The sequence below is a fragment of the Pseudoliparis swirei genome, chromosome 20 (genome assembly GCF_029220125.1).
Source record: "Pseudoliparis swirei isolate HS2019 ecotype Mariana Trench chromosome 20, NWPU_hadal_v1, whole genome shotgun sequence".
In the NCBI taxonomy this organism is placed as follows: Eukaryota; Metazoa; Chordata; class Actinopteri; order Perciformes; family Liparidae; genus Pseudoliparis; species Pseudoliparis swirei.
The window spans coordinates 5,238,093-5,259,100 of record NC_079407.1 but is presented as its reverse complement, the minus strand read 5'-3'; the positions used below and the strand labels follow the sequence as shown (position 1 = coordinate 5,259,100).

The window sequence follows — 21,008 nt, the reverse complement described above, 5'->3', positions numbered from 1 at the left end:
TGATGGCTCTTATTATAATGTGTGTGGTACTATTTTTTAATTCAAGACGTATAAAGTACGAAGAATAGGTTACAATTGCACTAATTTGACCAAATCACTGATATTAACAGACTTTAAGTAATGACCACTGGGTTACATGTTTTCTCAGAAGAAGCAATTAGTGAATATAAGATATATTTTTTGTTTGAGTATGTATTACAAATCATGAAAGTGCTCCTTAACCAATATGCTGGTTTCTGGAAAGCAAATAGGACACCGTTTTACATTGTATCGATGCTAAACACATTTCGGTTCAAAATAATCCAAATTGAACAAACAATCTTAAATACACATTGGTTTTTCATAATCAATAGATATCCTGGTGACTGACGAGAAAATGGTGCCACTACACTTTGTCCTAAAAACAAAACAGATGATTAAAAGAGATCTTCTGAAGAAAGTATTGTAGTTTTACCAACACAGGATTGGTGGTTAAATATAATTTTATTTAAAATTATGCAAAAGCACATCATCAATATAGCTGATCTAGTTTAACAAAAGAGAAGCAATTGATGTAGGAAATGTTGACAGCCTACACTTTACTACAGTGGATATATTGAATATTGTCTCCATAAAATATTTTAAATAATTCATAATTATTCATAATCATATTTCTTCAAAATAACAGGTGTAGTACACTCATGTGGAGCCCATTGATGTAGATGTTGAATGAATATACCCTACACTTGATAACAGTGAAGCTATTGAAGATTGTTTCCATAAATAATATCAAAATATTCATAAAAATTATTCAAAATCTTCTTTCTTCAAAGTATGAGGTGTAGTCCACTCATGTGGAGCCCATTGATGTAGATGTTGAATGATTTCACTCTACACTTGATAATAGTGAAGCTATTGAAAATTGTTTCCATAAATTATGACAAAATATTCATAATAATTATTCCAAATCTTTTTTCTTCAAAATAAAAGGTGTAGTCCACTGATGTGGAGCCCATTGATGTAGATATTGAATGATTTCACTCTACACTTGATAATAGTGAAGCTATTGAAAATTGTTTCCATAAATTATGACAAAATATTCATAAAAATTATTCCAAATCTTTTTTCTTCAAAGTACGAGGTGTAGTCCACTCATGTGGAGCCAATTGACGTAGATATTGAATGATTTCACTCTACACTTGATAACAGTGACGCTATTGAAGATTGTTTCCATAAATTATGAAATATAATTCATAATAATTATTTAAGATGAGTTTTTTTTCCAAAATAACAGCTGTAGTACAACACAGGGTGGCCATTTGACATACGGTATCAGTGGTGTCAGCCTAGACAATCTTTCAGTGGAGCTATTGAATATTTTTGGAATATGTTTTTCCTGGATTGCTTTTAGCAGACGGTCCCTGGGCTTAGGTCTCACAGCTGATCGCACATTGAGACCAACGTTATTTATCGATCTCGAAGACCGGCTTTTTTTGGTAAAATGAAGGTTGTAGCTTGTTGTCGACATCACTCCGGTCACAGAGAGGTGTTTTTTGTGTTTTAACTCCGTGTCGTTTGAGAGCTATTGAGCCGGGAAGTCCGAATCTGTGAATATCTTTCTAACTTTACTGAACTCTTCATTAAATTGTACTTAACTTCTTGATAGACTTTACAATCGTAGTATTTTTTTAATCTGCATGCTCCCACAATGTGAATAAGTGCAGGCTGCAGATCAGACTGCGTACGCACGCAGTCTGTTTTGTTGGTTTCTATTGCTCGTTTAGAGACAAACACATCCGTAACCGACTATGGAGGACTCAAAATGACTTATGTATAAATAAATAAATGCATGAATAAATATAGGAATAAATAAATAAATGCATGAATAAATGTATAAATAAATAAATGCATGAATAAATATAGGAATAAATAAATAAATGCATGAATAAATGTATAAATAAAGAAATGCTTAAATAAATGTATAAATAAATGCTTAAATAAATGTATTAATAAATAAATAAATATAGGAATCAATAAATATACGTTATAAATCAACAGGACATCATTAAATAAATATATCTCTACATTTCTGTATTTCTTCATTTATTTATTTCTCTATTTACGTGTCCACAGGTATTTCTTCTTTATTTATGTGTGACATTTACGTGTCCGTATATTCAAATGAGCTGGGCGGTCCGAACCTCTGTCTAAAGCATGATTGGTCACAGGAGTGTGATGCACCTGGTGTGTTGTGCTCTACTACTTCTGCCTGGCACATGAAGCTGAAGTTGGCTCGCTCAGCTAACCGTTAGCAGAAGTTAGCCTAGACAGCTTTTTGACTTCAGCCGTTTATCATTTCAGTACACTGAATACAGACTCGTGTTTTCTTGGAGTCTGGTCTTGTGAGTCTGGTCTTGGGAGTCCGGACTCTCGAGGACGCAGGACGGTCTTTCTGGTCTTGTGACGTCACCACATCAACTGTTCTTGCTCATGAATTTACTCCAATTATTCACTGTCAAATACTTTACAGTGGAGTAGAATGTGTTGCGGTGTTCACTGTTGTTTGGCGTAGGCTACGAATAAACGGTAATAACTACAACGTCACGTAGCTTTCCTGACCCAGGGTCTCTACAATATGAAGTTGTGAATCGTAACCCTCAGTCAAATTGACGTAACGTTATCTTTTAATAAATAATAAACTCTTTGTGCTCTTTAGATCCTCCAAAACCTAATTATATCTCATGTTTAGCCGCTACGGAGACGTCAGAGCCAGCGGAGCATTTCAAAAAGTCCTGCCGAGATCAGGCTTCTCTCGGCGGCCACACAGCGCGCTGAGCGCCCGGAGCTCAGAGGTCCCGCGAGCAGGACCTCAAATCTCCGTCACATATCCTTATTAGGCTGAATCTCGATAAACCGACCACAGATTTGATGCTTAAACTACTAACTTCTCGGCTGAAAACATCCTTAAATTAAATTCCGTGACTCAACAACAGTAGTATTTAGAATGTACAGACAAGAATGCATTATAAACACTGTTGGTCTACAGGTCCAAGTGCTAGGGATCGATTGCTTCTGTCTTGCTCCCCGACTTGACCAATCCTGTTCAACAATGAGGTTCGGACCGCCCAGCTCATTTGAATATACGGACACATAAATGTCACACATAAATAAATGAAGAAATACGTGTGGACACGTAAATAGATAAATAAATAAATGAAGAAATACAGAAATATAGAGATATATTTATTTAATGATGTCCTGTTGAGTTACAACTTATATTTATTCATTCCTGTATTTATTTATGTATTTATACATTTATTCTTGTATTTATTTATTTATTTATACATTTATTTAAGCATTTATTTATTTATTATTGTATTTATTCATGCATTCATTTATTTATTTATTTATACATAAGTCATTTTAAGTCCGTGCGCGTGACTTCATGCGGAGCAGCATTCCTTCCTGAGTATGTTTGGGTGTTGGCAAGTAATGTGGAAACTCCAGCTGCTTGAAGTGGAGGCGTGGCTTAGGTTTGACTGCACAACCCCAACCAGAAGCATATTTCACTACTCTCCGGAAGCGTACTGCAGCAGAGGACACTTATGGTGTGTTCACACCGGACGCGTCAAAATTTTGACGCGCGTCGAGATTACATGTTAAGTCAATGCAAAGCTGCGTCGAAGCTGCGTAGCTGCGTATTTTCCAGCGAGCAGCGCGTCAGACGCGTTTGAAGCAGCACGAACAGAGGGTTTGTCGCGGGGCGAACTCAGCGAACAGCGCGAACAGACGCAGCTCGTTGACGCGCGAGTTCAAATTTCCCAACTTTGGCAGCAAAGACGCGTGAGTCATAGTTGCGTCAGCCAATCAGCGTTGAGCAGCTCCGCTCGTCATCGTCCTGCCGGTCGAAAAAAATGGAGGAAAAGATTATTGTCGCTGTCTGTGGGCACCCCGAACTTTACGATACAACTCTTTATGCTTACCGAAACCGGAGCTATAAAGATAAAGCGTGGAACAAGGTCGGAGAAGCCGTGGGACTACCTGGTACGTTTTGAATGTATGTATTTGCTTTTATTATCGCTATTTGTTGTACTTTACTATCAACCAACCGCCGGCATATGTGTTTCATGGCAGAGGAGATCTGCCGCTGTAGGTGGAAAAGTCTCAGAGACACGTATCAAAGAGAGAAGAGAGAGAGAGCAGCGAGAAGCGCAGTGGGAGTGCAGCTCAGTCCACTAAAAAGTGGAAGTACGCTGCGGTCCTGTCGTTCCTCGACTCATTTATGACTCCGCCCCCGACGCGTCCGACGCGTCTGGTGTGAACACCCTTTTTTCGACGCGCGTCAAGACTGCTGCGTCAGACGCGTAGAGAATTTTTTCGACGCGTCCGGTGTGAACGCACCATTACTTCTGAGGTAAGCAAGTATTATTTTCATGATTGGATTACATATTTGTTATTTTTGACCAATCGTATTATACATCAGGACAACATTTTGCTTTTATACACATTTTTGGTTCCGGTACTCCTGTTGTCTCCTTTTTTGTTTTATGCTAAATGTCCATCGACAGTTATGATCCATTATTTCTGGCAAGAAATACAACAAATAAAAAAATGGGTTAAACTTTTTTTTTTAATGATGAATAGACTAATAATGTATTCAAACTTTAATAAATGAAAAGAGAGTTTCAGGAAATTGGACTGAACATTCATGGTGCAGTGCTTATGAGCATAACAGAGTTTAATGTACCAGTCAGATGTGTGAGCATGAATTGTGACTCCCTCCTCAGTGATTGTGTAAATAATTATTGTTTTTATGTCTGTTTTTTTAAAGGATTTTTTATTATGTTACTGTGTTAACCTCTTTCTCCTTTAGTGAAGGCTGTAACATCTGGCCACAGGGACCAAAGCTGAAATTTAGTCTTAGCTAACATTAACACATTTACCCATGGGTTGATTATTGTGTATACGGTCCCTGTACAAATAAATAAATAAATGAAATGAAATGAAAATGTCCTTTTCCCATTTTAATTTTGGTTCTGATTTTTACAGCTCTAGCTTCCTGAAAGGTGTAACCTGAAAAACAGGCATGATGGTGAGGTGCTGTGGACTGCTCAATGCCAATAAGGAACCAGGTACAGAGCTGTTGAAAACCTGTTATACATCATGAATACATTAGCTTGTGTATGTTTTGTCCAGGTACAGGTTTGTGTGTGAGCCTCATGGCAGGAAGGGGCTTTTACAAACATCTTATAAAATGTAATAAACAAGGTACACATTCATGCAAGAGGTGAATGAGAACATAGCCGTTCGGGGACTTTAATTACATATTACAAACCATTTGCAAAAAAATGGTCACCCCCACAAAACACAAAGTCTTCAAACGGTCTGTGTTCACTGGGTTTCCTTGTGTTTCTCAGTTCCTCTGAAGAGCGTGGAGGTGGAGCTGGAGGTGAGGGACCATGTGGCTACAGTGGTCTCCACTCTGAACTATGAGAACAAGGAGGACAAACCACTAGAGGCGGTGTTTGTCTTCCCTCTGCCCGGAGATGCTGCTGTCTGTCATTTCAGTGCTACGATTGGACAGACGCAGATTGTAGCCGAGGTGAAGGAGAAGCAGGAGGTGAGCTGGACGGCGAAGACTTACTCACAGAGGAGCTTTAGATCACAGTGAATGTTAGATAGATAGATAGATAGATATATACTTTATTAATCCCCAAGGGGAAATTTGTCGTCACAGTCGCAGCACCAATAAACTAAACATACGAGAATAAATATAATAAAATATTAAATATTTTGTTTAAACAGGTATGAAAGATATAGATGTTTTCAAGTAAAATATAAAATACAAAATGAAGTATATATGTATATAAAATGAAACATATATGTATATATATATATATATATATATACACACACACACAAACAAATATAATACAATGACTGTGCAAAGTATACAAAGTAAAATATAAAATACAAATAAAATATATATGTATATATATATACACAACATATATGCATACACAAATATAATAATACAATATGTACATATGTACATACAGAATGTGGCTCACATGTGACCTCTGTGATTCAGGCCCGTGAGGAGTATGACGATGCTCTGAGCTCCGGTCAGCAGGCCTTCCTGTTGGAGGAGAGTGAGCAGAGTCCGGATATATTCTCCCTGAGTGTGGGCAGTCTGCCTCCAGGAGAGAGCGCCTCCATCAGGCTGGAGTACGTCACTGAGCTGGCTGTGCAGGCTGATGAAGGGCTGAGGTTTTGTCTGCCTGCTGTGCTCAACCCTCGCTACCAACCTCAGGGTAGGAAAACCCGCCAACAGCTTCATCAGGAGCCCCGAAGCTTCAACCTCGAGCTCACCTGTTCATACAGAGGGGGCTATTGCATCTACTTGTGACCCTTTACACCTTTTGGGCTTTCTGGTGAAATGCTATCACGTGGACCCCTTAGTGTTGTTTAAGTTTCACGAGAAACTATTATTCAGGCTGGGTATGTCCATCATTCGACTCCCTCGCTGCTGCACAAATGTATTTGACATCTTACATTACATTAGTGGACAGTTTGACAGGAAACAGGAACAGAGAGAAGGTTTGATGTGCAACAAAGGCTACGATGGTGCTGCATATTTTAACATGTTTACCTTGTTAACAGGGAGTGGAGATAGTGAAGGTGGCAACGTTCAGGTGACCCCTGTTCAGGTGACCTCTGTTCCAGCCTCTCTGGTGCCCTACAGTCTGTCTTTCTCCGCCCGAGTGTCCTCTCCTCGTCCCGTCGTTAAAGTAGAGTCCAACTGTCCCCTGGACCCTCTTCAGTACCTCAACACAGAGCAAACCCAGACCACGGTACGGAGAGTTCTCGTGATGATTGTGAGAGGATGCATCACGATGTATACATCATGATAGTTATGAGTGTTTTGTGAACTGCAGGTCAAGATGGCTGCAGGACACAAGTTTGACAGAGATGTTGAACTGCTGATTTATTACAAAGATGCCCACCAGCCCACTGCTGTGGTGGAGGCGGGGCGGGCCTCTTCCGAGCCTGGTGAGTGACCATTAGTGACGTATTGCAAATCAAAAAAGGCCATTACTTTGACACTGATGTAATGAGTTAAATGTAATTATTTTTTAAATAGCTTATTGCAGATTCATTCATGTGATTCTGTCTCTCCTCATGCTTCAGGCTCTCTGATGGGGGATCCAGTGGCGATGCTGAGCCTGTACCCTGAGTTCCCGAAGGCTGTGATGTCTTCAGTCGCTTCATGTGGAGAGTTTGTCTTCTTATTGGATCGATCTAGCAGTATGCAGGGGGCGCGTATGAAGAGTGCCACGGTATTAATAATGTGTTATTTCTACCATATCATTTATATAGTTGTGTCTCTCTCTCACAGTGACCTTCACCATCTTCTCTCCTCCCTTCAGGATACTTTGCTGCTCCTGTTGAAGAGCTTACCGATGGGCTGCCACTTCAACATCCACAGCTTTGGGTCCAGTTATGAACACATCTTCCCGTAAGTCACTCCCTCGGTTTATTATGGCCTGTATTGTCACTTTTTCTATGTGTATGTGACGTGTTCATTGCTCCATGAGTTCACATGTTTGTTTCTGGGGTCAGTGAGAGTGTAGAGTACAACCAGAAGACCATGGAAGAGGCTCTGAAAAATGTTGAGGAGATGAAAGCTAACCTGGGAGGAACCAAGATTCTGGAGCCACTGAAACATATTTACAGCCAGCCCTGCATTCCCAGTCAACCTCGACAAGTAAAACACACACACACACATAGACACACACACATATACAAACACACACGCATACGGTTCATTCTTACCGCACCTTGTTCTTTTGACTTTACCAGTAAAACCAATAGTTGGACTAAAACAGCAAACACACACAGCTTTTATAGAATGGTTTGGATGACTCAACACATGTATATTCATGGATGTGATGTTATGTAACTTAGTGATATGTAAACTCTCCTCCCTAGCTATTTGTCTTTACTGACGGAGAGGTGGGGAACACCAAAGAAGTCATAAATCTGGTGAAGCAGAATTCAGGTTCCCACAGGTGAAAGCAAAAGAAGACGCCCACACAAATGCCAAAATATGCCCATTGTTCAAATGTGTGTGTGACAACCAAACTACTGTACTGTAGGTGTTTCTCTTTTGGGATTGGGGAAGGGGCCAGTTCTGCTCTTATCAACGGGTTGGCCAAGAAAGGAGGAGGTCACGCTCAGTTCATCACAGGGACGGACCGGATGCAACCCAAAGTAAGACTTCTCATTTCATAAAACGTGCAATGAGGACAGATGACAAAGTAATGAATGTAAATTAATATATTTATGATGTTTTTGCTCCTCAGGTGATGCAGTCGCTGCGATTTGCTCTGCAGCCAGCTGTGCAGGACATCTCAGTCAAGTGGGATTTGCCAAAGGGAGTTTCTGTCATTGCTCTCTCTCCACCAATCACAGCCCTCTTCCAGGGTCAAAGGTCACTGGTTTATGCCCAGCTCACTGGACAGGTAGGAGCAGCACTATCTCACAGTGAAATTACTTTCTGTTTTGATGTATTTCAGGTTAATTATTACAAGTGGTTTCTAACTCTGATGCTTTCTCAGAGTTCAGAGGCATCAGAGGGCTGTGTGACGGTGAAGTACAGCCTGGCAGGTCATCCCTCTCAGAACCAGCTTCACTTCAGTCTCAAACCTGCAGAGGACACTGGGTGAAGCAGCACTGTTATGCATTTAGTCCTGTCCTTACAAATGTGGAGGTTCATTTAATTATGTGGATAAATACACTGATGCATCAATGGTCTTCTCAGTGGCTGACACGGAATGTGCAGACAGCTTTAAATGAAATGATTTATTCAAAAAATGAGCGTCACGTAAAAGTGCTTTATATCATTTTTACTCCACTACATAAAACCCTAAAATACATAATTCGTATGTTCGTCATCATTTGGTACATCTCTGTGTTGATGTGTTAACATCTCTCTCCTCTCTGCAGATTAACGGTCCACAGGTTGGCTGCTCGCACTCTGATTCGCTCCCTGGAGATGGAGGAGAGAGAGCGCAGAGGACAGGAAGATGGAGGAGGGAAGAAGAAGGTGGTGGAGCTCAGCGTCCAATCAGGAGTGAGCAGTGCCTTCACTGCCTTCATCGCTGTCAACAAAGGCAACAGTGAAGTTATTCAAGGGCCTCTGGTGCGCAGAAATGTTCCAACACCCAGTGAGTGTTTCCAAGATCAATACAAACTACAGTTACCCTCTACTTACTAGATACTAGCTGACTGTGAAGGATACTGCAGAGAAGCATGGTGATGAACTGCTTTAACATTAAATGATGGATCACGTACAAATCACTGTATTCATTAGTTTAGGAGTTGAGAGCGAGCGTTTGTTTGGTGCTCATTTGTTTCTCCGTAAAAAGTTCAACTTTTGAGCTATTTCTGTTCTCCTTTTTTACTGTTCTGCTTTTTTAATTGTGTCCATCAATTGAACTGTTTTTAATGTGTTGTACCTTGAGTGCCTTGAAAGGCGCCTTATAAAATAAATGTATGATTATTATTATTATTATTTTAACTGCTTGCTGTTAGTCATTGTAATAAGGTCAGATCCAATAGTTTTGTTGATTTTGTTTTAGTTATTGTCTTCTCTCATATCTTGACCGTACACTTTTTTTTTCTTCTCAAAGTGTTGATGTCCTGTGGTATGATGAGGAGCCATTGTGTTCCGATGTCATGTGATGCCCCTGTGATGATGTGTAAGTGAAGATCTCCAAAGCTAAATACAAGTGGAACACACATTTGTGTATTTCTAAATTTGACTAAATATCTGTAAATAAACAAAACACAGTTCTCAGGCAGAATTGATCTGCTTGCTTATTGGTTGATTTAGTGATCAACTGAATGTAAAGTACGAGTGGTTTGGCTCCATTTTGCTTTGGTAGTCATTGACAGAGGAAACATGTGATTGCATCGTGCAGCAAGTTAGGGAAGTTCAAGTGTCATGTTTCAAAAAAATTTTTTATTTAACACTGTACACAGTTCTATTCTTAATAAGAAGGTATTGTTATATAGTCACATTGACACCGTGGGTTTGTGGTTTACGCAGCCAAAAGAAAGCATTGTCCATTCAGCATTCCGTTTAAATGATCATTTACTTAACTAAATAAAACAAACAAAAGAACTCCTCATGCTGCCCCTCTCCTGCGCTGGTAAAAACCCAAAGGCCTACCCAGGTGCATGCTGGTCCTGTACCTGCCTACTCCTACATATAACCACACGTTACCCAATTATTAAACAAGTGAACAACCAACAGACTAAATATATCAACAATACTACTTGTGAATAAAATAACTAGATACTAATATCAAATAAGTAGTTCTGGCAAATAATAATAGTTCAGTAATATACATTTTAATGTTAATTTAATAATAATATTAAGAATTATAATTATAAGGAGATAATGGATAATGATGTATTAGGATTGTGCTCTCTCAACAGCTCGTAAGGAGAAATCTAAGGAAGGCAAAGCCCGAAAGTTTTTCTCTAATAGAAGGAATATGTCAGTTACCTCGATGAAGCAACAGGAGAAGTCTCTGCAGCATGAAGGTGCTGATGAGGATGATGGTGCTGATGGTGCTGATCTCTACCTGCCTCCACAATACCAGTGTCGCTGTTCAATTGTTTCTTTTCTTTGCACTTCACCACTGTTTCTGGTGCAGTGGTTTATACAGTGAGACTCTATGAGTTTTACAGTTTAAGTTCCTTCCTTGTATTTACGGTTGTTACCTTTGTTTAATGTTCCTCATCTCTTCTTCTCTTTCAGCGAAGCTACAGGAGATGACTCTGCAGCATGAAGATTTGGATGATGATGATGGTGCTGATCTCTACCTGCCTCCACAATACCAGTGTCGCTGTTCAATTGTTTCTTTTCTTTGCACTTCACCTCTGTTTCTGGTGCGGTTTATACAGTGAGACTCTATGAGTTTTACAGTTTAAGTTCCTTCCTTGTATTTACGGTTGTTACCTTTGTTTAATGTTCCTCATCTCTTCTTCTCTTTCAGAGATTCGCATTAGACCTACTCCATGCAGCTTGATAAGTAAGTACGGTTATTGAACATACACCTGATGACCACTGTTGGGTTATTACCATGTCATTTGGTACACCCACTCATTCTATGAGTTTTACAGTTTAAGTTCCTTCCTTGTATTTCCGGTTGTTACCTTTGTTTAATGTTCCTCATCTCTTCTTCTCTTTCAGCGATGTACGATGGATCTGTTGACTGCAGCTTGGAAGGTAAGTACGGTTATTGAACATACACCTGATGACCACTGTTGGGTTATTACCATGTCATTTGGTACACCCACTCATTCTATGAGTTTTACAGTTTAAGTTCCTTCCTTGTATTTACGGTTGTTACCTTTGTTTAATGTTCCTCATCTCTTCTTCTCTTTCAGAGATTCCCATTAGACCTACTTCACGCAGCTTGATAAGTAAGTACGGTTATTGAACATACACCTGATGACCACTGTTGGGTTATTACCATGTCATTTGGTACACCCATTCATCTCCATAATGATACATTTGAACACATTTGATTTTCTTATTTAAACACAATGTGTTCATCAGGTCAAACTTTGTATTTATCCAATATTCATACTTCATTAACAAATACTTACTAAAATAATGACATCTGCTTTACTTTGTAAAAAGCTAAAGAGCAGTTGATAACGGTGAAGACATATTCCAAATAAGAAGCAACACTATTATTTGGAGAGAGAAATGGGAGTTGCTGTTTTCTAGTTTTGCATGTCACTTATACTTTCATAATTCATTCATATTCATGTCCTGTAATTTACTGTTATCAGTAACATGGGAAAACCTGGAGGGAAAAAAACTAAAAAGATTGCTCTAGTCTAAATACATACTAGTACAATAAGACACATAGATTATTTGTATCTTGATTTCCTCCACAGAAAAGTCTTTGCCCACTCAGCCACCCAGAGACCCGTTGCTGCAGCTGGTCTCCCTCCAGAAGGCGTCTGGCTGCTGGGTGCTGGATCCAGATCTGGCTGCTGCACTGGGAAAGACCGGCGAGGAGCTGGAAAAGCCCAAGCCTGCATCGGTGGGTTAGAATATAATAACATAGATTCATAAAGGGAATATTTGTATACATTTTAACTTCACTTCAATTTCCTATTGTTATTATGTTGTTAGGAAGTCAGATTTTTCCTTTTGTGCAAAATTGTATTTATTCTTCTTGATTTATTTTTGTATTTTTTGATTTGATGAATTAGGTGAACCAGGAAGTGTGGGCCACCATTCTGGCTCTGGTCTGGCTTCATGGTTTCAAGATGGATGCTCAGGAAGAGTGGGAGCTTCTGGCTATGAAGGCTGTGTCATGGCTGCGAGCTCAGAAAGGTAAACAACATCATATTTATTTGTAATCTGTTGTTTTTACACAGTAGTTGTTAGTGCTGGTTAAAACCCTCTGTTTGTTTGCCTGCATTCCGTCTGCTGATGTCTTGTTTTGTGGTTTTTTCCAGCCTCCTGTGTGACGGAGTGTGTGGATGCAGGAAACGCTCTGTTGGGTTGCACCGTGCAGAAAGACGCCCTGGGGCTCTGAGGGATTCATTAAAGTACACTTCTCCTTCAGGAGTGGTACACAGATGCAGATCACATTTTTTTTCCTTTCTTCTTTAACATGAAACTGAACTCTTTGCATTATTTTCATTTGATCATACACATGGACACTGAATTGTAAAATTATGTTAATACAAATGTATCTACATGACATAAATTGCAACCCTTGTGGTTGAATTAATTGAGTAACATTTTATAGATGGGAAATACGGTGATGATTATAAATAAAAAGATGAAACAAGTGTTATATTATAAACTATTGTAGCAATATTGACACAGCGTCGCTCTCTTAAAAGCCCAACCATGTTCCTCTGCTTTTCTGTTCATATTTTATGCCATGTACTCCACACAGAAATATCCTACGCCGATAACTGCATACATACAAATATATATATTCAATCAGTCTCACATTTTGGTGTCATTAAAATGGTTACACTATCATATTTGATCTGTGCTTTATGTAATGGCATATAATGGACGTGCACTGACTGCACTCCTGTCAATGAGTGTATTCTCCTTTTAGTGGAAGACCTTGTCGTGACGTCACCATATTGTGGTCCAGTGTTGCCAGGTCCGCGGTTTTCCCGCGGAATTGGGCTACTTTTGAAGTGTTGCCGCGGGTTGAATTTTTTGTCCGCTGGTTCGGGTAGACCTATTTTGCATGCAAATTAAATGAATATCTTCAAATAAAAATCCATATTTTAAATGAAATAATTTATTTATACCCAAATCCTACCAAACTGACTCCAGATCAGCACGTACACACATGGACATGGACTTTAAAAGCAGTGTATATGGTTTGGCACGGGCATATTTTGAGTTCTGATATTGGGCTGGGTTTTATTGGCCATTAGGCTTGTTTCGGGCTGGTTTTGATTGGCCATTGGGCTGGTTTTGTCACACAGACCTGGCAACCCTGGTGGTGACCATGGTTTGGGAGCCTCGAGTTCAGCAGTCCGGCCGTCGCCGTCTTGCTTAATGTTGATTATTTGTTTTGCACCCAGAGCTAACGCGACAGGATGAATTCAAGTACAACCTGACGCCGAGTAAGATGCTTTTATTCGATTTAAAATACCATAATGAACTTCTGCAAACTACTCCGGAACCGGACAAAGCCGCGGCAGCCACCTGTCAAGGTGACGGCAGTCACTCCCTGAAGTAGCTAGCTAGGCTAACCTAGCTACAGCTATGAGTTACCCTGCTTCATCGCCAATGTTACTCGAGGGGCCGGAGTTTGCTAAATCCACATAATGCTGTCTAGAAAACTACTTAAAATGTAATTTGTTAGCATACACGTGGGTTAATTAGGTAATATATCAAATGAGAAGTAGAGGCAGACTACTCGGGAGCTACTTAGCTAGTTTAGCCTAGCGTTAGCTAACGTTAAGTGTTTCATTCAATTAACCTACATATCTTTCAAATCATTTGCTTTACTTTTGGTATAAACAAGACCAGTCAGTACATTATGTGCTGCTATTAACCTGCCGTACGGTTCATTCCCTTATATCTCTTCAACACAATTTAGAAGTTCAGAGTTGTTGGCATAAGCTCTCTTTTGTTTCTCTATTCAAGACACCCAGTGCTTAATTGAGCTCCGTTTTATTGTGTGTATCTTTGTATTGTATATATAATATGTGCATGGTTGTCTATGCATGCCTGTGATCGGGCCACAGGGAGGCAGCAAAGGAGCATTACTATCATACAATTGCATTGGTTATGGAAGGAAGGATACCTATGTATCATTTACCATTCATAGATTTGAAAGATTTCCTTGTTTTTCTCGGTCAGTTCCTCTGAAAGCGAAGAGCTGGAGGTGAGGGACCATGTGGCATGTGGGACCTTCTACATTACCTTGTTTTAAGGTCTTTCTAGAGTTGTCATTGGCCCAAATTTACACAGACATTCCATCGGGGGAAACTTTGCTTCATAGTGAATATCATACGAATAAAGGAATATTTTACCAAAATGCCCAACGTGGCTCATTTTTGCTTTTGCAAAGGGGTCACACTAGGGCTGCAACAACGAATCGATAAAATCGATAAAAATCGATTATTAAAATAGTTGGCAACGAATTTCATTATCGATTCGTGGCGCTCAATAAGTCACGGAGTGTAAACAAAGTTGAGTTGAGCGCAGAGCGGCGCAGGAGAAACAAGAGCCGAGCGAGAGGGAGAGCAGAGACGAAACGCTGCGTTGTGAGAGCCAATCAGCGCTGAGCTGCTCCTCTGTTGATGAATCTAATTGGCTGCTGCTGCTCACGTGGCGCTGGATGCGGAAGTCATTCACGTAGTCGGAGACATTCACGGAGCTGAGTGCGCCTACGGGTGACGTTATGACCCCAGACACCAGGGCGCTAGTCTGTGGCATTTCCACAAGAGTATAACGTAGAAAACGTGGTTATTTATTCCGTGGCGGATAGCGGAAAATATTTTTCCACGGAGAAAGGCAACGGAGATAAACCACGCCGCCACTCGTTGTGTGCGCTGCGCGTGCAGACAGCATTTAACGGAGCAGAAGATGTAGAAGATCAAGCTAACCTAACTTCCCAAACGCTGTGGACATCTGAACGCTGATTGGCCGAGACGCGACACATTACATTACATTACATGTCATTTAGCAGACGCTTTTATCCAAAGCGACTTACAATAAGTGCATTTCAACCTAGAGTACAAACTAAGATGTTTTATTGCGAAGAGCACCACTTCACATTTTGTCCGCGTCTCACTGTAATCTCAACGGCAGCGGGCCAGGTGAAAAAAATAATAAATCGGAACGCGTCTCTGATATTGTTCAGGGGGCGGGGCCACATGGGGACCACTGCTCAGGAGAGGAAAGCTGTCAGTCTGTTTGTGACGGTTCATCACCATGGTGACCAGTGAACAGGTTCATCCACATGCTGACAAGTGGGTCTCCAGGACTTTTCCATGACTTTACCAAATGTCCATGATTAAACATTTTGTGAAAACTCTGTCTATACGTGACAAAGTGAGAAGATGTAGTATTTAAACTAACAATGCGAATTCCAAAGCATATCGTATATATACCGTGTAAATTAACATTTAAATAAAACAAATTTGCATTACTTTTCCAAATATTTTGGGATTTTATTTTTTAAATTACTTTTCTAGGCCTGCTAATAGCCATTTAAAAATTCCATGACTTTTCCAGGTTTTCCATGACCGTACGGACCCTGTTTTGAATAAAGGGTTGAAAATTAAAGTTTTTGTTTTTTTATCCGATTAATGGATTAATCGATAAAATAATCAACCGATTAATCGATTATCAAAATAATCGTTAGTTGCAGCCCTAGGTCACACCATCAACATCACCTGCCCCTTTACTTCCTGCGCCGCCACTTTAAACCAAATCCATCTTAGAACTCTGCCTTTTTGTCTTTGAGGGATGCTCAGGATACCCTTTCTATGTTGCTTGAAAACTAAATAAAGTAATTGAAGTTACACTGTTGGGTTATTACCATGTCATGTGGTACACCCATTCATCTCCCTAATGATACATTGTTATACAATTGGTGATTTTCTGATTTAAACACAATGTGTTCATCAGGTCAAACTTTGTATTTGTCCAATACTTAGATTAATGACCAAATACTTACTAAATTAATGACATCAGCTCTACTTTGTTAATACAGCTAAAAAGCAGTTTATGATAAAGGTGAAGACATATTCAGAATAAGAAGCAACACTATTATTTGGAGAGAGAAATGTGAGTTTTTGTTTTCTTGTTTAGCATGTAACATTACTTTCGTAATTCACTCATATTTATTTCCTGTAATTTAATGGTATCTATACATGAGTAACAAATGGGAAAAACTGAAGATCAAAAAACAAACTAAAACGATTGTTCAAATACATACTCGTACAATAAGTCACATAGATTATTTGTATCTTCTCACTTTGATTTCCTCCACAGAAAAGTCTTTGCCCACTCAGAGGCCCGTTGCTGCAGCTGGTCTCCCTCCAGAAGGCGTCTGGCTGCTGGGTGCTGGATCCAGATCTGGCTGCTGCACTGGGAAAGACCGGCGAGGAGGTGGAAAAGCCCAAGCCTGCATTGGTGGGTTAGGATATAATAACATAGATGTCTTGTTTTGTGTGTTTTCTTTCCGCATCCAGTGTGACGGAGTCTGTGGATGCAGGAAACGCTCTGTTGGGTTTCACCGTGCAGAAAGACACACTTGGGTTTCATAAAAGTGGCTTCTCCTTCAGGAATGGTACAAATTTACTCCATACTGCCACTTTTACTTCATAAACAAACAATGCACTTTTACTCTTTTTCACTTTTAGTTCGTTGTTCAAGCCCTTGGAACATCCTTGGAAAATTCAATTTCTGGTTAAAATAATTATTTTCTGATGTGTAGTGCCAGATGTTTGACAAAGTTCATTCATTGAATGAAGAAATAAGAGCCCTTCAGCCTCCTGCGTGAAGTGTGCATAGTCTAAAGGAGCCTTACCCATTATCTGGAGAACCTTGTGATGCTGTACACAAACCAAGTAAACCTATAGTCCCGTCCTATGTACTATATGAACCTTTTACGGATTGAATATTTACAAATAGCATTTTATTGGCTCAACCTTGTCTCTTCATGTCAATAAGACCTGTATGATAAGACCATCTCTAGGTGCTTCACTGCCCCCTAGTGGGTTGTATCGGTATTCTTTCCAGCACGGCATACGGCATTTTCCAAAAGTTTGTGTGGGCCTTTGCGATACATAATTCCAACTGAGCTCTGTCTGAATGTTTTCTATCTGTTTTAAAGTATTTGTGCATTAATATCTTTAAAAAAAAAGTCTTTTAATACATAACTTTGTGATGCCCAGGCGTGAGAATAGTTTTAGATCAAAAGGGATATGTTAACACACGACAGGTAATTTCAGTAAAATATGTTTCTGTATGATATACCTGTAGAAATACTCAGATACTTAAAAGTACTACAGTGTAGAAACACAAGTATTGCAATGTAGGTACTTGTATCACAAGTCAAAGTGCTCTAACTCTAGCTTGTAACCCCCCCCCCCATCATATCATAATGTATTCATAATTAAACTATACTTAATGTAGGGGAGTAAAATGCTTAATATTTTCCTCAGTTACCACCAATGGATACAGAGCCTTACACACACACACACACACATATATTATATATATATATGATATATACACACACACACACACACACACACAACAATAATACAATGCTTCTGCGAGCAATGATGAGATAGATCATAGCATCTATGTCGTCTGAACCCTCTTGCACCAAGTCCTGTTCATACCGTGGGTCGAACACACAGGTTAGCTAACGTACGCCACATGGAGTATTTCTTTCAAAAAGATGGAACCGGCGCTGCGTTTAGTTTGTGTCCAGCGAGCGCTCGAGGACAGAGTCTCTCTCCGCAGTATCACAGCCTGTCACAGCTTGGAAGAGGCAGTGCTCAGTCTGCTGGAGCATGTTCCTGCCAACACAAGGTCAGCGCCACAGAATCTAGGGCAGCAAGTAGCACTCTCAGTTTCACGACAGCATTCTGTAAAATGATTTCATGGATACGTTTGTGCACTTCTGTTGATTTAACAGCTGGTGTGATTAGATCAGGGTGTGCTTCTTAAGGTGTGTGTGTGTAAAACACTTCTTATAATCATGATGGTGTGTCACATCAAGTCATGCATGTAAAAACAAAGAAATTAATATTGTCACGTGTCTGAGAAAATAACCCTGATGATGTCACAGTGATCGTTTGTGAACGAGAGCTTTTAAAAAGGAAAACGAGGAGTTTGAAAGATGTGGGCGGTTACCGCAGGCACTGAAAATAAATATGAGTATTTGGACACTGCCGTCACTATTTTGGCTCATGCTGCTTTCTTTCATTCTTTAAAAAAAATGGTATATGTCTCTAACAAGTACAACTTTTTCTCTTTAATCACTTTACTGGGTACAGACGGTTCTTTCAGCACAAGCATTTACGAAGATGCTGCTTTTGGATAGATAATTAAATTCACTGTTTTTGAAAAGGCTCCTGAGCTTCTTTTTGAGGAAGGTTGGTTTTAATTCCGACAACTATCACAGTAAAGCTGTGACCTGTTTGAGCATAAGGCATGTGCCATCGGCTCCCACCCTGACGAAGGCTCAGACTCGTCGCTCGTTACTGAAGCTCACAGAGACAGATTTAAGCCTTTGGGGGACTTGTGACTTTAGCAGAAACAGCATGCGACAGTGATGCCCGCTGTCAACCCAGGCCCTCTCCCATCTCCATCATATAAATCCTCCTCTTGAATATTCAAGTTATGAATTATTTGGATGCTGGTCGTCCTCAAAGTGCGGTTTCCCGCTCCGTAAAGTTCAATTCATCTGAGCTGCTTTAGGAAGTTTCTGAAGAGGGCGTGTTTCTGACGTCTGCAGACGCCTATAAATAGCAAACGCGTCACTTTTTCTAGTGTTGTCGCGTCTATACTTAACACAGCATGTGTGTGTGTGTACGGTAGCCTGTACAGCCAATCTCATGAGAACCTTTGGCAGATCTCCAACCAGCAGGACCAATTAGAATTGACAAAGGATCCAGAGCAATACACTGCTTGGAGATTAGAGGAAAAGAAGAGACATCTTTAAAACAAACACAGCACATGAAAGTAGGGTATGTTTGTGTGGTTCGGGGCAGTAAGAGTGCCATGTGTCCATGTGTGTTAAAACAACAGGAAACTAGAACGGGCACTCGGTAGAGCGCATACCTTCACATATCACAAGATTGGCTATTGAATTATGAACATTTTGGTATTAGTTGCATGCCATTTGGATAAATTGACCGCGCTATGGTAAAAAGAAGATTTTGACCTTTATGACCTTGAGCTTTGACCCGATCGATCCCACAATGTAATCAAATGGTCCCCGGATAATAACCAATCATCCCACCAAATTTCATGCGATTCGGTTTAATACTTTTTGACTTATGCGAATAGCACGCACGCACGCATACAAATACACGGCGATCAAAACATTACCTTCTGCATTTTCAATGCGAAGGTAACCAGATCAATAACAAATAGTTTAGAGGGGCTTTTCTTCTTCTCAGGCTGCTATTGGAGGAGCTCCGTGGCCTATGAGCCACACATCGATCAAATGCTGCGTGCGATTGATCTGATAGCCTTTGTACTTCAATGGGGAACTACTTCATTGAAAAACGGGCACTCATGATCCCATGGTGTTTGTTGGTGATTGTGTGCGTGAGTGTTTCTCTGGGAGTTGAAATATGTGTCACATATAAAAATCAGTGACCTTTACCGGGAAAACCTTTCAGCACACGTTCACTCCTGTGAGGCGAGAGCAGGGGTTTATCTTCTCATCGCTCCACGGTCACACTGCTCTCCAAAGCCAAAAGAAACCCGTGTGTTTGGTCAAACGTGAGACCAGAATCTGGTTCGGTAAAATCAGGGACATCAAGGTGGTACAGCGCTCTGGCCTTGCCTGTCTAGTTAGCTGTCGACATAAAAGTCTTAAAAAATAGTGCACGTCAGCCGCCAAGTCGTAATTCATAGTTGGAGATTTCAGGACTTTCTGGTAGCGACAACATCTCCCATTTGGTGAAAAAAACAAAAACATTTTGACACTAAAAGCTGATGGCAGTTGCATCTAAATATCGTGTAATATAGCTACACACAGTTTGTTTGTATCTGCTTTCACTTGATAAACAAAAGCACGCGATATCCTTGAGTCACAGCTATCTTTAGCTACATTTAACACGGAAATGACATCTTGGTAATTCATTTAGTTAATATGCACGATAACTATACGAGCAGATAGTGGCCATCTCTCAGTATTTTGTTTTTAGGGCGTTGTGTAGGTTTAATGGTGATTTATTTAGGTATGATATTCACCTTTAAATGAAAGCATTGCAACTTCATTGCAGCTGCTTCCGTTGCTGATTTACTCTCATGTCGAGACCTTTAATTAGATTTTAAAATGTTGTTTTTGTTTCTGTTTGCAGCTCACGATGTGCCTGACCTCCCGACGAGGCCACCGCGACGCTGCTGTCGGCACCAATGACGAGTCGAGAGCTCACCGTGTCCCCGGGTCGCGGTCTTTGAACTTTTCCGTGGCCTCATCCCCTCCCTCTACCTCCTTATTTATAATCCTTTTCTACTGAATAGCTTCTTTGATCTTTTAGACTGCCTTTTCTGTCTTTGGTCAAATAATAAATAATAATCAGGTAATACTCTCTTGGTCTGAAAGGGCTTTAAAGGAGTTAAGGCGTAGCCCTCTCCATGGTAACACCATCTCCCATTCTTACACACAGACGTTTTATTGCTGCCTCTCTTCCAACGCGACGCTTCATCGCTGTACCCTCCCCCTATAGCCGGTGCACTCTCTCTCTCTCCA

General features: G+C 40.2%; 1 protein-coding gene across 6 annotated transcripts; it reads left to right on the top strand.

Moving 5' to 3' along the window:
• Positions 1 to 3,870: 3,870 nt before the first annotated feature.
• LOC130210319 (von Willebrand factor A domain-containing protein 5A-like) lies at positions 3,871 to 20,781 on the top strand. 6 transcript variants are annotated; one of them, XM_056440424.1, is made up of 24 exons: positions 3,871 to 4,023; positions 4,114 to 4,393; positions 5,029 to 5,111; positions 5,397 to 5,599; positions 6,071 to 6,293; positions 6,643 to 6,833; positions 6,918 to 7,032; positions 7,171 to 7,319; positions 7,410 to 7,498; positions 7,603 to 7,747; positions 7,972 to 8,051; positions 8,139 to 8,253; positions 8,346 to 8,504; positions 8,601 to 8,704; positions 8,989 to 9,209; positions 9,675 to 9,743; positions 10,474 to 10,620; positions 10,811 to 10,861; positions 11,049 to 11,084; positions 11,246 to 11,281; positions 11,443 to 11,478; positions 11,962 to 12,110; positions 12,283 to 12,406; positions 12,532 to 12,661. In XM_056440424.1, the coding sequence occupies exons 3-24, from the start codon at positions 5,066 to 5,068 to the stop codon at positions 12,609 to 12,611; spliced, it is 2,568 nt and encodes an 855-aa protein (XP_056296399.1). In that variant the 5' UTR covers positions 3,871 to 4,023; positions 4,114 to 4,393; positions 5,029 to 5,065; the 3' UTR covers positions 12,612 to 12,661. The 6 variants fall into 6 exon arrangements, with proteins under 6 accessions (XP_056296399.1, XP_056296398.1, XP_056296402.1 ...); XM_056440423.1 differs by having other exon boundaries at positions 3,871 to 4,036; XM_056440425.1 differs by lacking the exon at positions 3,871 to 4,023 and having other exon boundaries at positions 4,078 to 4,393; positions 10,486 to 10,620.
• The last annotated feature ends 227 nt before the right edge of the window (positions 20,782 to 21,008 follow it).

Bases quoted from the DNA above. Each gene is read 5' to 3' on its own strand.
- LOC130210319 (XM_056440424.1), top strand. From the start codon at position 5,066: ATGATGGTGAGGTGCTGTGGACTGCTCAATGCCAATAAGGAACCAG. The intron at 7,320-7,409 runs GTATTAATAATG...TCCTCCCTTCAG, and splicing joins CGCGTATGAAGAGTGCCACG to GATACTTTGCTGCTCCTGTT. The intron at 8,254-8,345 runs GTAAGACTTCTC...TTTGCTCCTCAG, and splicing joins CGGACCGGATGCAACCCAAA to GTGATGCAGTCGCTGCGATT.